The sequence below is a fragment of the Poeciliopsis prolifica genome, unplaced genomic scaffold, assembly GCF_027474105.1.
Source record: "Poeciliopsis prolifica strain line A6 unplaced genomic scaffold, Auburn_PproV2 SCAFFOLD008, whole genome shotgun sequence".
In the NCBI taxonomy this organism is placed as follows: Eukaryota; Metazoa; Chordata; class Actinopteri; order Cyprinodontiformes; family Poeciliidae; genus Poeciliopsis; species Poeciliopsis prolifica.
Genome location: NW_026562383.1, coordinates 14,220,085 through 14,233,474, shown reverse-complemented (window position 1 = coordinate 14,233,474; position 13,390 = coordinate 14,220,085). Strand labels below are relative to the sequence as shown.

General features: G+C 38.0%; 1 protein-coding gene across 1 annotated transcript in view; it reads left to right on the top strand.

The window, feature by feature from the left end:
• Positions 1 to 11,787, top strand: part of LOC129361800 (voltage-dependent R-type calcium channel subunit alpha-1E-like) — a 58,346-nt gene extending 46,559 nt beyond the window's left edge. Inside the window, 21 exon segments of the mRNA XM_055032910.1 lie at positions 665 to 802; positions 1,013 to 1,214; positions 1,286 to 1,450; positions 1,526 to 1,636; positions 1,756 to 1,836; positions 2,073 to 2,192; positions 2,298 to 2,363; positions 2,504 to 2,595; positions 2,708 to 2,882; positions 2,998 to 3,125; positions 3,680 to 3,776; positions 3,946 to 4,051; positions 4,147 to 4,254; positions 4,343 to 4,443; positions 5,370 to 5,476; positions 5,567 to 5,666; positions 7,461 to 7,565; positions 7,951 to 8,086; positions 8,754 to 8,902; positions 9,981 to 10,360; positions 10,362 to 11,787. Of these exon segments, the coding sequence (XP_054888885.1) occupies positions 665 to 802; positions 1,013 to 1,214; positions 1,286 to 1,450; positions 1,526 to 1,636; positions 1,756 to 1,836; positions 2,073 to 2,192; positions 2,298 to 2,363; positions 2,504 to 2,595; positions 2,708 to 2,882; positions 2,998 to 3,125; positions 3,680 to 3,776; positions 3,946 to 4,051; positions 4,147 to 4,254; positions 4,343 to 4,443; positions 5,370 to 5,476; positions 5,567 to 5,666; positions 7,461 to 7,565; positions 7,951 to 8,086; positions 8,754 to 8,902; positions 9,981 to 10,360; positions 10,362 to 10,503 (2,809 nt within the window). The 3' untranslated portion in view covers positions 10,504 to 11,787.
• The last annotated feature ends 1,603 nt before the right edge of the window (positions 11,788 to 13,390 follow it).

The window sequence follows — 13,390 nt, the reverse complement described above, 5'->3', positions numbered from 1 at the left end:
AAAATGTTAGGATTACAGCCTGATGGTAACTTATGGCAGAAATATTGGCAGGTAATTTGTGATGGTTTTCTGTATTGTGGGATTACGGTGTAAAATCAGTTGTGGTTTTATGAAAGAGCCAATCAAAACACTGGCACACATTAAAGCTACCAATGCTTATTCAAGCATTTTCAAGGCAGGAAATCCTATAATATGCTAGCCGCTTACAAAACATTAAAGATCTCTCGTGGCCACAAAGACATTCAGTACTGTACCTTTCGTATTTACATAACTTTCAGAAAATACAATAATGTATTGAAATAATTTTTTCCTTTTGACCATTTTTAGTTCCAGATCTCTTGCTTAGGGACTGGACCATCATGCATTCTGCTAAGAGCTAAATCCAGGTCTCACAAATATTTCTGAGCTGAAGGGTTTAAATCAGCCTAACTTTTGCAGATTTGTCTCACTGCCAGGAACAAAACATGATACTCCTAAATAACCTTATACAAATAAATTGGATTTATGTCCACAAAAGTCCACAGGATTATTTAAATTGCTCTATCCATGTTTGTGATGGTTAACATTCAGATGTAACCAAAGCTTCAGTACTGTTCATTAAGTTGCAGGTTTCATAGGTGACTAAAGGGAAATGATGACCTCCAGTCTGCTCTGGTCCCTGCAGAGGCTTCTACATTGACTACAGCAGAGACAAGAAAGAGGTCAAGAGAAGAGAGTGGAGGAGACATGAGTTTCACTATGACAACGTCTGCTGGGCCCTGCTCACGCTTTTCACTGTGTCGACTGGAGAAGGGTGGCCTCAGTAAGTTTACATTTGACCTAAATCTTTGGATGGTTTATGTTTATTTTTACAGCTCTGAAGCATAACAGAGATTATGTTTTCATGGATGAGTTAGGGAACCTGTCTCAATATGTCATAATTATAGGTGAGGGCTGGCCGCCATGAATGCACATCTATTTTACTGTTCAAGAGTGGAAACAGGAAGTATAATGGGGTTTTTTTGTGCTCCAGGGTCCTTCAACACTCCACCGATGTCACAGAGGAGAACATGGGGCCAAGTCGCGGGAACCGGATGGAAATGTCCGTCTTCTACGTGGTCTACTTTGTGGTCTTTCCGTTCTTCTTCGTCAACATCTTTGTGGCTCTTATCATCATCACCTTCCAGGAGCAGGGCGATAAGATGATTCAGGAGTGCAGTCTGGAGAAGAATGAGGTATGAACAGCATTTGTTAATGTTATTTAAGGCATAGCTTGTATTTATGCTGTTCAATTCCTCCCTTTCAGAGGGCCTGCATTGACTTTGCCATCAGTGCCAAGCCGATGACCCGCTACATGCCCCAGAACAGACAAACCTTCCAGTACAAACTCTGGCACTTTGTGGCGTCGCCTTCTTTTGAGTACACGGTGCTTGTTATGATTGCCCTGAACACAGTTGTTCTCATGATGAAGGTAAACCATTTTCTCAGTAATTTTTTCGGAAACCCTTTGAGATACCATTATAGTAATATCTTTCCTTCTTTTTAGTACCACTCCGCCCCAACAGCATATGACGCCGTCTTGAAGCACCTAAACACAGCCTTCACAGTGCTGTTCTCCCTGGAGTGTATACTGAAGATCATGGCTTTTGGATTTGTGGTAAGTGTGAATGTCAGCAGAAAACCTGCTAACTCAGGGGATTAAGAAATCAGTTTTTGTTCCTGCAAAGCATTTGAATAAAAACATCAGATTAAGTTTAAATTGTTTTTTCTATACAGAACTACTTTCGAGACACTTGGAACATTTTTGACTTTATCACTGTTCTTGGCAGCATCACAGAAATAGTTGTGGACTTGCAGGTAAGCCGTGTCCCGAATGACAATCCAGGCTGAAAAGTTACAGCCGAAAGTTCTGAATGCAGCATCAAATGTTTTTGAGTTTTCTCGTGTGTGACGGTCTCTGCCTCCAGTGCTGACTTAGGTCATGTAGTGTTGAATTTCACCATCTGTGATTTACATCCTGTCCTTGCTGTCCACCTGCCACTCTGTCCCTCTCTGACTGCATCACCTTTAATCAACTCATTCGGCGGTCCCAGTCGGTGAACACCATCAACATGAGTTTCCTGAAGCTTTTTCGGACAGCCAGGCTGATCAAGCTGCTCAGACAGGGCTACACTATCCGCATTCTACTTTGGACATTTGTACAGTCCTTTAAGGTCTGAAAGTTTTCACTATTATTTATTGAAGTTACTTAGTTTGTTAGCTAATGCAGTTGCATTGTAACAAAGTTCAGCATCGATATTTTCTTTCTTCTCTGACAGGCTCTCCCGTATGTCTGCCTTCTAATCGCCATGCTTTTCTTCATCTACGCCATAATTGGAATGCAGGTAATGTCATTGATACCATTGAAATAAGTTACAGGAACTTAACAAGAAAAGTTAGTGCAAAGTGATATATTTAAGTTTTAGTACACTATGCTATTGTTTGATAAGCATTTGAATCCCTGATTTTTTTGTGCGTTCTACAGGTGTTTGGAAACATCAAGCTGAATGATGAGAGTCACATTAATCAACACAACAATTTTAAGACCTTCTTCAGTGCACTGATGCTTCTGTTCAGGTGAGCTGTGCCGAGAAATATCAGAAGAGATTGCAACCATTATCAATTTAAACAAACGATTGTCTAAAATATTGCTTAGTGTGTTTAATGCTGTTTATGTTTTAAACACCAGGAGTGCAACAGGGGAGTCCTGGCAGGAGATTATGCTCTCCTGTCTATCTGGACAGGAGTGTGAACCAGATCCCTCCATAGCCCCCCTCACCTTGTCTCCAGACCACGAGGGTGGGTGTGGGACAGACTTCGCTTATTGCTACTTTGTCTCCTTCATCTTCTTCAGCTCTTTTCTGGTCAGAATGAACAAAAAAATAAAATAACAAACAATGTTTCTGCAATATTATTGTTTTTCTTTCTCCAAACCAGTGCTTTTATCTCCGATCTTTGTGTCTGTGTCTTTTTTTTTAGATGCTGAATCTATTTGTGGCTGTGATTATGGATAACTTTGAGTATCTGACACGAGACTCTTCTATTCTGGGCCCTCATCATCTGGATGAATTTGTCCGCATCTGGGGCGAGTATGACAGACTGGCATGGTGAGAACTGGCCTCATTTTTGTAACTGCTTTACATTTCACCATGTGAACCAGATCAGTGGTATTTTCCTTGTATCCAGCAGAGGGCAGTCAAAGAGCATGAAATGTCAAAGCCTCAAATTACCTGTGCTGCAATCTTATAATTACCTTGCTAAAGTACTCAGTGGACAATGTTTATGCAGTGGACACCAACAGTAAAAGCTTTTATTGATTATTTACATCAAAACACATTTGTGTGTAAGAATGGCCCAAACCTAAATGCACATTAATTGGAAATTTATGGCAAGCTTTCGAAATATATGTTTAATGTGTCCATTCTGAATGAGTTTGAGCTATTTTCCTTTGAAAAAGGAAGGTTTGAAAAAGGTTACTTTTTGGATTAGTATTTGGACAAAACATTGAAAACCATTTTTTTTTCTACTACTTTACAGTCATTCAGTACATTGTGCTGTCATATCTGAAAAAAGAAAAATATTGAATATATTAATAATAATTCTTGTGATTTTCATTAATCTATCCACTTTTTGCTCTCTGTCTCTGTTGTGTTTTCTAAAGTGGGCGTATTCATTACACAGCTATGTATGAGATGTTAACACACATGTCTCCGCCTCTGGGCTTGGGTAAAAAATGTCCCGCTAAGATTGCTTACAAGGTAATAAAAACATAATTATTGTTTTGTGTGAAAGATAAAATAAATTGAGTAACTAAAAAATGTGTCAATGCAAACTGTTTTGGATTTGAGGCGATAGAAATCAGACTGTTTTTGTTCAATTGCTATGATTTTACAAGAAAATTTTATTTCCCCTTTTTGTCTTCTTTAGAGGTTGGTGTTGATGAACATGCCCGTGGATGAAGACATGTCTGTCCATTTCACTTCTACTCTAATGTCACTGATTCGCACAGCTTTGGATGTCAAAATAGCACGAGGTCAGAGTCACTGTTAGTTATTATAGTAATTCATGAATATTCATGAAATGAATAAAAAAAAAATATCAGAATGTGCAAAGTATATATTGTCTCAGGCGGGGAGGACCGCATTGCTCTGGATGCTGAACTGCAGAAGGAGATAAGCATCATTTGGCCTTACCTGCCGCAGAAGACCTTGGATCTCCTGGTTCCTATCAACAAAGGTCAGCCTCTGACTGTGAAGACATTTTTCCATCTGCTGCTGTGAGACTAGAGGTGAGGCTTAATGAAGTTTGTCCGCTGCTCCTGCAGATACTGACATGACAGTGGGGAAGATCTATGCTTCAATGATGATAATGGACTACTTCAAACAGAACAAAGCAAAAAAGCTAAGGCAACAGCTGGAAGCTCAGGTCAGCACAGCATGTTTCTATGAACTCTGTTGCACTTTCTTTGAAGAGCGAGATTTTTTGTTATATTTGCATTTTCCTTTTCTTTGCTTTCTACCCCATAAAGTCACAGGGTTTCCTTAAAGTTAGGAAAAGAATGAATGATGAAAGGAAGGATGCAACATTCTATTTTTACAGTTGCATCCCTCCTTTCATCCTCCGGTCCAAATGTCCTCACCTTTTTTCCTTGTGTCTTTCCATTTATTTTTTACTTTGCTCCTTCTTTCTTACCTCATCTCCTAATCCCGCATCCGTGATGACTTTTACACTTTCTTTTCTTCTCTTTTCTTTTTTTTGTGTCTTACTTTTTTATATTGTTCCATATGTTCTCCTTCCTTTCATACTGATTTTTGAATACACCTTCCTTATGTTTTTCAATGTTTTCTTATTTTTATATGGTGGGAGAGATATTATGAATATCTCTTCATGATATTGTGGTCCATTTTATTTGATTCGTCTGCTTGAGGTCTTCCTCTGACATACATACCTCTACTCAATTCAAATGTTGTCAATTAACTATCGATAACTATCAGAAGTTTAAATGGCATTATTTCTAGGTTTTCAAAATTATTCATAGGCATAGTAATCTTGCAGTGTGCAAACGCCTGACTTTGAAGAATGTAAAAAAAAAAGATCTCTTTCTCTCATTGTTCTGGCATTTGGCAAAATTGAGAGATAGAAAAAATATACAAATATCTGGAAATAAAATAAGTTTAGATTAAAATTATGATAAATTCCACTAGGTACGGTTCTATGGCTCACATCATTTTTCAGCAATCCGTCTTGGCTCTAAAGATGTGAAGAAACAAAATCTTAACTGTGGTCTAAGTTAATTATAACGTTGTGACCTGTATTTGAGCCGTCATGTATATTCTTTTGTCTTGTTTCAGAAAAGCAACTTAATGTTTAAACGCCTAGATGCCTCCACCCTACCTGAGGACATTCTGTCCAACACCGCTTCACTGCCAATGATGGCTCACAGTGCGGGTTCGGCCCTGTGAGTCTGCAAATGTACAGGATGTGTGGAGCATCGCCGCATGTGTTTGCTTTCTGAATTTATTTCCCCCTATTCCTGTTTCTCTTATAGAACCAGAGGGGGCTTTGTGGCTTTGAGTCCTATCTCACCCCAGGAGCTATTTTTGCAGCCCATAAGCTCAGACGCTGAAGCCGGTCAGCAACAGAATGTGGTGAGACAGAGGACAGACGCAACCATCATCACTTTTTGAATGAATAATTAATGAAATTGCTTTAAATGTACAATTCAAACAAGGAAAAAAACAGTATGTAATTTTATGTGATCTCTTATTTTGGGTGAAGCTGTTTACAGCATATACAGTATAAGTGGTCAATAATGTTTCAGTGCCTCGCAGAGCACTGCAACGCTGCTTTTTTTGCTTCTATGTCTTCACCTTTAGCAGGTTGCAGACTGTCCCATTGTTGGTGTGTTGCTGTGTGTTTACAGACTGGTTGTACTGGTCTACACTCCCTGCCAGTCGAAAAATATCAAATTACTTTGACATGTTTTCATTTAAATTTCCAAAGGAATGCATTTGTCCCTCTTGACAGATGCTGTCTGACTTTTAGGATTTAATCTTCAATGACATATTGCTCTTCCAAGCCGGGACACACAGTGCCTGGCAAAAATATTTCTACTCATTACAGTTTATCCCATGTTGCCATCTTACAAATTAAAAATCACATGTATTTCAATTGGGATTTTAAGTAACAAAGGTGAGTCCCAAACTTATAAAAACTATGGTGTGGAGTTTTCAAAAATATCCAACAGTGTGGCATTTAATTTATTCAGGCCTCGTTACTCTGATTTGAGCGCATAATTTTCTTTGGCGATTACCTCAATAGCAAATTGTCCATCTGTATGTAAATTAATCATAGTATCAATACAGTTGTTCTTTTCAGTCCCCAGACATTTGCTAGAGAACTTAAGTGAACACAAACAGCATCATGAACACCAAGGAATACAGCAGATAGATCAGAGGCTCAAGTTCCAGAGAAGTTTAAAGCAACTGCAAACCCACCAAGATTTTTTTGATCACGTGAAATGGCAAGATGGGAAAAGAAAGCATTTCTCAGAGACAGTCAAGAGGTCCAAGGTAGCTTTGAATGGGCTACTGAGAATTTTTAGGAATAAGGTCCCTGTCAAAGCCTAGACACAAATCCAAAAGACATCTTTCTTTTGGATTTGAGTTCTGAGAATTAAGTTGATATTTACAGATCACAGATGGAGACAGAATTTTTTATTAGTATACTGATACATTTGGCAATAAAGAATGGGTAAGATATTCTCATCTTCCTAAAATAATGGCCTAAGTCATTTTTTGCCAAAAGGGACTTTTTTCTTTTTGCCTAAATCATCTTTTGGCAACAAAAAGGGGAACTTTTTTTCTTTAGGTTTTTAAAAATTAGATCATTATTTTAGGACGGTGACAATATGCAATGTTTGCATAGGTAGCTGTGGAAAAGATGATTCTGGAAAGTATTCACTCAGGGATCTGAAAAATTATTTGCCATATATCAAAAATCTTATTTGAGGAAAAAATGTAAAAACTCTGCATAATTTTTCTCCCTCTACTGCTTTGCGGTTCTTCTACTACATAAACCTCCTTGACCTTTGTGGTTGTAAGGTGACAAACATTTCAGTTACATTAATACTTTTGTCATGTACTGGACACTCTCTTTCTCTGTACGTTCTTGTCCTTCATGCTGCTCTTCTCTTTTATAGCCTCACTTTCTCATTTTTCCCTCTCCTCACTTAATCTAACTTTTCAGCTGTTAACATGTTTGTGTTTGGCTGAAATGGTTTCAATGGAGATTATGGCTGAGGTGGCCCTCAGTGATGAAATGGTTCGTTTGATTTTCTCTTCTTTGAGCTGGGCCTCTGCATAGGAGAGGCAGTGCTATCAGAGACGTGATCGGTGCTCTGTCTTTCCTTGCCCTCCTGTCTAATTTCTGTACTCACGTAGGTGGGCGAGTGCATTTGGGGCATTAAAGTCCCATTGGAGCTTCCACATGGGAGAGGTCTTTGTGTGCGGGCCTCCTCTATGCCGCGTCTGGCCGTAGAGTCGCAGGTATTCAAAATCTTCCATGACATGGCTCCCTGGCTGGATCTTGGCTTCGATGGCTGCATGGGCTCTTAAGCCAAAGTCCTCGGGTTTTTCTCTATGTGCACGGTTTGTCTGTTTTAAATCCAGAAGAATTTGGTTGTGACATTTGCTGCTTTCAGAAGTTGACTGAGGTTCAATGAGCTGTCAGGGTGTCATCCATGAATGCTGATGGCTAAACTTGTTATGTCTTTCATCCCCAAAATAGAACAAGCTAAACCAAAGGATTCACTGCACTTTTGCACCAATAAATGCATGAAAACTTACTTCTTACTGTTTTTTTTCTAAATCATGGGACGGAGCTTGTCATTTTCTAAATCTACTGTTGTTTTTATTTGTGGTCACATATTAGCAGGAAGAGGCTAAAGGTGGCTCCATGAAGCGTTCAGTCTCCACAGTTGCAGATCAATGTGTAAACGGTCTGTGGGAGGAGGAGAAAAGCCCTGAGAGAGTGTACCGACCTCGACATAAAAGCTACAAGGCTGCTGGTTAGTCATGTTTTTGTGTGTTCTTGACTATGCTCTATCCATAGTTACAAGTTCCTGTCCAAGTCATGAATGCAAATTTTGTCTCACAAGCAGAAAAGTATAAATCTGCAATATATATATATATATATATATTTTAGAAAACTGTCAGCCTGGCTTTGAAAGAAAGGTTGTGCATATAAGCGTTGTTAGAAACAGAACAAATGAGTTTCAACTGTCATGCTAAAGTCAAATGATCACAATAGACTGCATGACAGGAAGAAGCCGTCATAAAAAATTACATGTGATGATATCAATCTTCCAAAGCGTTCTGACACCTTACTAACCAATGATCAAAGCTACCCAATAATGGTTTACATAACTGAAGGTAATATAGTTACTTGAATTTTCTGTAAAGTTCCTGCATGTCCCTGGAAAATGCGTAACACCCCCTTAACATAGGAGGGAATAACTAGGGAATAACTATGTAATTGATGAAACAACATCTCTTCCACAAGGGTTAATCGGCTGGCAATTTAATAAACAGGACATTTTCATTACTATCCGTATTTAGCCTAGTTGTTCAATACAATATAGAGTAGTAGCAATAATAGGTACTAATAAGATAAAAATCTTTCAGTGTTATTATTTTATTAAATATGCACATTTATGTTCTTCTGTTTCTTACCAGTGTCACGGTCTGAGCACAAGGAACGAGGTCGTTCCAAGGAACTTTGTCACCTGTTGTCTCCAGACACGTCTCGCTGTAACTCAGAGGAAAGAAGTTTGCAACCCTCACGTTCCTCCAGCGTAGAACGAGCTCTTCCCCAGGATAAACAGGTGAGTAAAATATACACACCTAGATGCCAAACAACTAAATAAGCAGTTGTTTTAACATTATAAAACTTTTCTGCTACTTTAGCATGTTTCCTTGTATATTGACAGTCTCAATGATATATCTTTACCCAACCAAATCATGTTTGTTGACCAATTTTACTGACCTGTGGGGGACGTATCTAGTATTAGTCATCTTAGTAGCAGTAGCATTCCTAAAAATAGAATCACTTTAAAATTGTTAGGACAAAGACTTGGGAAAGAGAGTCGCTGTATCTTAATGTAAAAAGAAGAAACCCTGTCTTGAAGAAGAAAATGTTATATTATATTATTTTTAAATGTAATCTTTTATTTTTATTGAACTGTATTGTTATTATTTCTGCCATGAGTGGTCACTAATTATATGTATTTGAAGAAAAGGTGATATTATGCTGTGTGAGAAGGAGTAGTTTTATTTTAGAAGCATAACCAGTTATAGACTAAACATTTCAACCGCTTTAGTGCATAGAAAGATGGTTGAAATGTCCTCTTTGGCAGTTTTAGTAAAACTGTTGTTTCCTGAAAGTCTTGCTCTTTCTTTCTCTCTTGCAGCCTAAATGAAACACAAACAGGCCTAACTTTTCAGTTTCCTTTTTGAAAATCAGTCTATATGTCTGTCCTTCTTTTGACTTGATTTTCAAACACCTAAAATAATAATGAAAAATGTTAACTTTAAATTGTTGTACTTCAATAATTACTTCAACAACACCAAAGAGTGTTGCTGTTAATGCAACCTTGTTGCACTTAAGTAATATTTCTCAAGAAAAGATTGTAATTTTTAAGTTTTGATTGGTCAGGGCTTGGAAATTAGCTGATTCCACACATCATATTTCTCTGTACTTCTTTACTCGTAATAACACAGTGCCTTCCAACAAAAGGCCTTCCAGTGCCTTTTATTGTCTTAACATTCAAAACTGTAAACAATTTCACAATTTTTCACTACTTTGTAGAAATGTATCACATTTCTATAGGTCCCGTAAATTGATCTGAATGAAAAGTCAAGAGTAGCTACTGGATTAACTGACTGTATTTTTTCTTATTTCAGGGTAACAGCTCAGACAGCCCAGTACCATCCACCTCAGAGTCCAGCACCCCCAGCGGCCAACGACCTCTCTCACAAACCCCAACCCGTTCTCGCCCTCACATTTCCTATTCCCCTCTTGTGTGTCGCACACAAGCCTCTGTTGGAGAGGATGATGATGAACGAGGCAGCCCAGAGACCACGAGACGGAGCAAGGCCTCATGGGAGCCCCAAGAAGGAGCTGCGGGAGGGAGGAGGAGTCAGCTTGACATAAATGCGTCCCCACCTCGACGCTACCCCTCAGAGCCTTTCCTGGCTTCACAAGAAGACGACCACAGCCCGGATCCCTCTGGTCCCATGGAGACGTTGACCTTCGAGGCGGCCGTGGCTTGCAGCCTGGGACGCAAACACCATTGGCTCGGCCCACCCACGGTGGCGGACCGGCTGGCAGGTCCCCAACGGACACTTTAGGAAGCACCTGATGCAGACGGCCTCCGCTGCAGGCTGTGACCCCCTCAGCGACACAGAGGAGGACGACAGGTGCTAGGGACAGGACACACAGCATGGACGAGGACATCGGCACCCAGAAATGAAAGTCAATGAGTCTCTTTTTTTTGCCTTGTCAAGGTTGGATGTCGGGCAAATACCCAAAATGACAAAGACCTTAATACTTCCTGAAACTGTAGATGCCAACTTACAAAGAACACTGACAATCAATAAGGTCTATTTCCTGATTTGTACTTGATGATACAGAGTAATAATGCATCTCAAGTTGTCACTGAGTAAAGAAAATGACTGGAAACAATGGGCCAGGTCATGCCATTTGTGTCAATAGGAATTTTCATTTCTGAAGATGTTTTTAAAAGATTCTGTGTTGCTCTAAAAGGTATTTATCTGTGGGGTGTGTGAATATGTAACTATGTTTTGTTATAATTTTTCTGTAAATAAATCCTGATCATCTCACCATTGCCATCTATTAGAACAGGTCAATGCAACAAGCCATCATAAAGAGGCAATGTGATACTTTTCCAGGCAATGATATATTAATAATAAGAGACATACTAATAATGCTGGATTTTTTTACTGTATGAATGAATGTGCAGAGGTCAGCTGTCTAATTTCCCCTCTTCATTTTTCTTTTTTGGTATTAAGCATTGTAAGTTCACAAATCTGGGATGTGGTTAAAGTAATAGAATATTATAGAATGATTCGTTTGTGATTTCACTTAATATAATTATTAAATCATGCAATCATCACACCTCAGAACTCTAACTTTGGTCAGTTTTACATAATTTTTAATTGTTAATACCTTTAAAATGAACTTTTTTGGCAAAAAGACTGGCAGAAAACTAACATTGCATATCATGCAGAACAGAAATTTGTCACAGTGAAAAATGAGGAATTGCCTCTCTTCAATTTCTGACCATTAAAGCATCTCAGAACAGTTGAGACTGCGGTTTTACCACATAATGATCACAAAACTGATTTCCATCTATTGTGAAACTTTACAGGTACATCATGACACATTTTGCTTCAAAAAAATACATATTACTCTAATGCATTTGCAAATAATGTACAGAGAAAATATGCTGTTTATAACATTTAAAAAAGGGAAATTGTCTTTGCTGGCAAGCTTTAAAGATGGAACCTTTGGAAATATTCATATAAAGGTTGTGTATTGTTTTATTTGCCTGACAAATAGGTGAAATTATTGAAGCTCTCTTAACCAAAAGATTTTACTTTAAGTTCCAGGAATGCAAATACTCTGTGGGTTTGTATGTGTACAATAGCTGTATATACAAGTAAAGGTGTCCTCAAGTGGCCATTGTTATTTGAAGTCTTGTCATTTTTACCCTTTTATTAGGTCAAGTAATCTCAGACTTGGAGAGTTTCTGCTTATTTTGTTTATCTTTTATCCATATTAATATCAAAGCATTATATTTTGATATAAATATGTAACATAATGTCTACGAAGGAAGTCTATTTGTCGGGGGATATATAGTAATGCATAGAGGGAACTACAGAAAGAAACTTAATTAGTAATATACAAATGCAGACTGTGGCACATATCGATACTAAGAAGAGTATTTCATTGATGGTAAAGAAGAAGAATACGAACTATCCCAAACAAGAGATTTGCTTTTGGTTTAAAATGTTAACAGCATACAAACTATAAGTATAAATATTTAAACTTTTGAGGAAATAAAGGAAAAGACAAAAACAATACGTTCAGATATGTGAATGTACAGCCAATTCTGTTTCTTTTCATAGAGAAAAGTTGTTATAGTTGTCATATGCCTATTTGTCAATGGAGGAACAGACTCATAAAGAGGTAATTTAATACTTTTCAGGCAATGAAAAAGTATCAGCGGCAGTAGTCTCAAACTCAAATGCTCCAGCGCTGGTGTCCTACAACTTTTAGATGTGTCCCTTGTCCTACACACTGGGTTGGCTAAACTGCATGCAGTCAACACTGGAGAGCTCTGCTAGTGAGTTCTGTTGGAGCCAGCGGTGCTGAAGCAGGGAGACAACTGAAAGTTGTAGGACACCGGGCTTTGAGGACTGGAGTTTGAGACCTTAGATGTAACGATTTCATCAGAGAAACATTGTGGGAGAAGTTATGTTGGTGGCAACTGGTTTTGCACAGCTTTGTAGATGTGCCTCAACTGTTTATATACATTCAACATAAAAATACTACAAAGAGAACCTTTTAGATCCGGCCAAGAGTTGTGGTCAAAACCCTTTTTTATCAATAGCTGGAAAGTTTGAGAACTGCTGTATTACAAACCCTCTGTTTACTGAATATTTTTAAAGCTTTTCATAAAATGCCTTCCCTCAGTAAATAATATTTTCTAATCATGACCATACTGTTAGACGGTTTAAGACAGGAATGAGACCTTTTTTCACTTTGATGTGTTGCCTTAAAATAAAATAAAAAGTACACAGTAAGTCAAAAATAGAATTTATTTCTGAGTTATATTTCAGTTTATGGAATTTGATGTGAGCAAACTCTAATGAAAAATTCTCTAAACCTAGAAGACAAAAAGTTTAAGTTGAAACATTTTTAAGCGTTACATATTAAGCATATAGATTACCCATGGGGAATTAAAATAGGTGAGTATTTTTCAACCAACTTCAATGATAGAGATGTGAGAAGAAAAACTAACTTTCTGTCAGATTTAAGTGATTTTGATGGTCCCCAAATTCTCGGACTGAACAATAAAAATCCGAGGACAAAAATAAAATTCTAAGGGGAAACGAGTAAGAATTCTGATGCTATAAATTCTATTTGTAATAAAATAAAATATTTTATTTATTTTCTCCAGTACCTCTAATCTTCTTTCTTAATTATTTAAAATTATTTTGCAAATCCAATCATTTGTAGGCGTTTGTAAGGGGCTGGTCTTGTGTTCCGCTCCAGGACGCCTGATGGC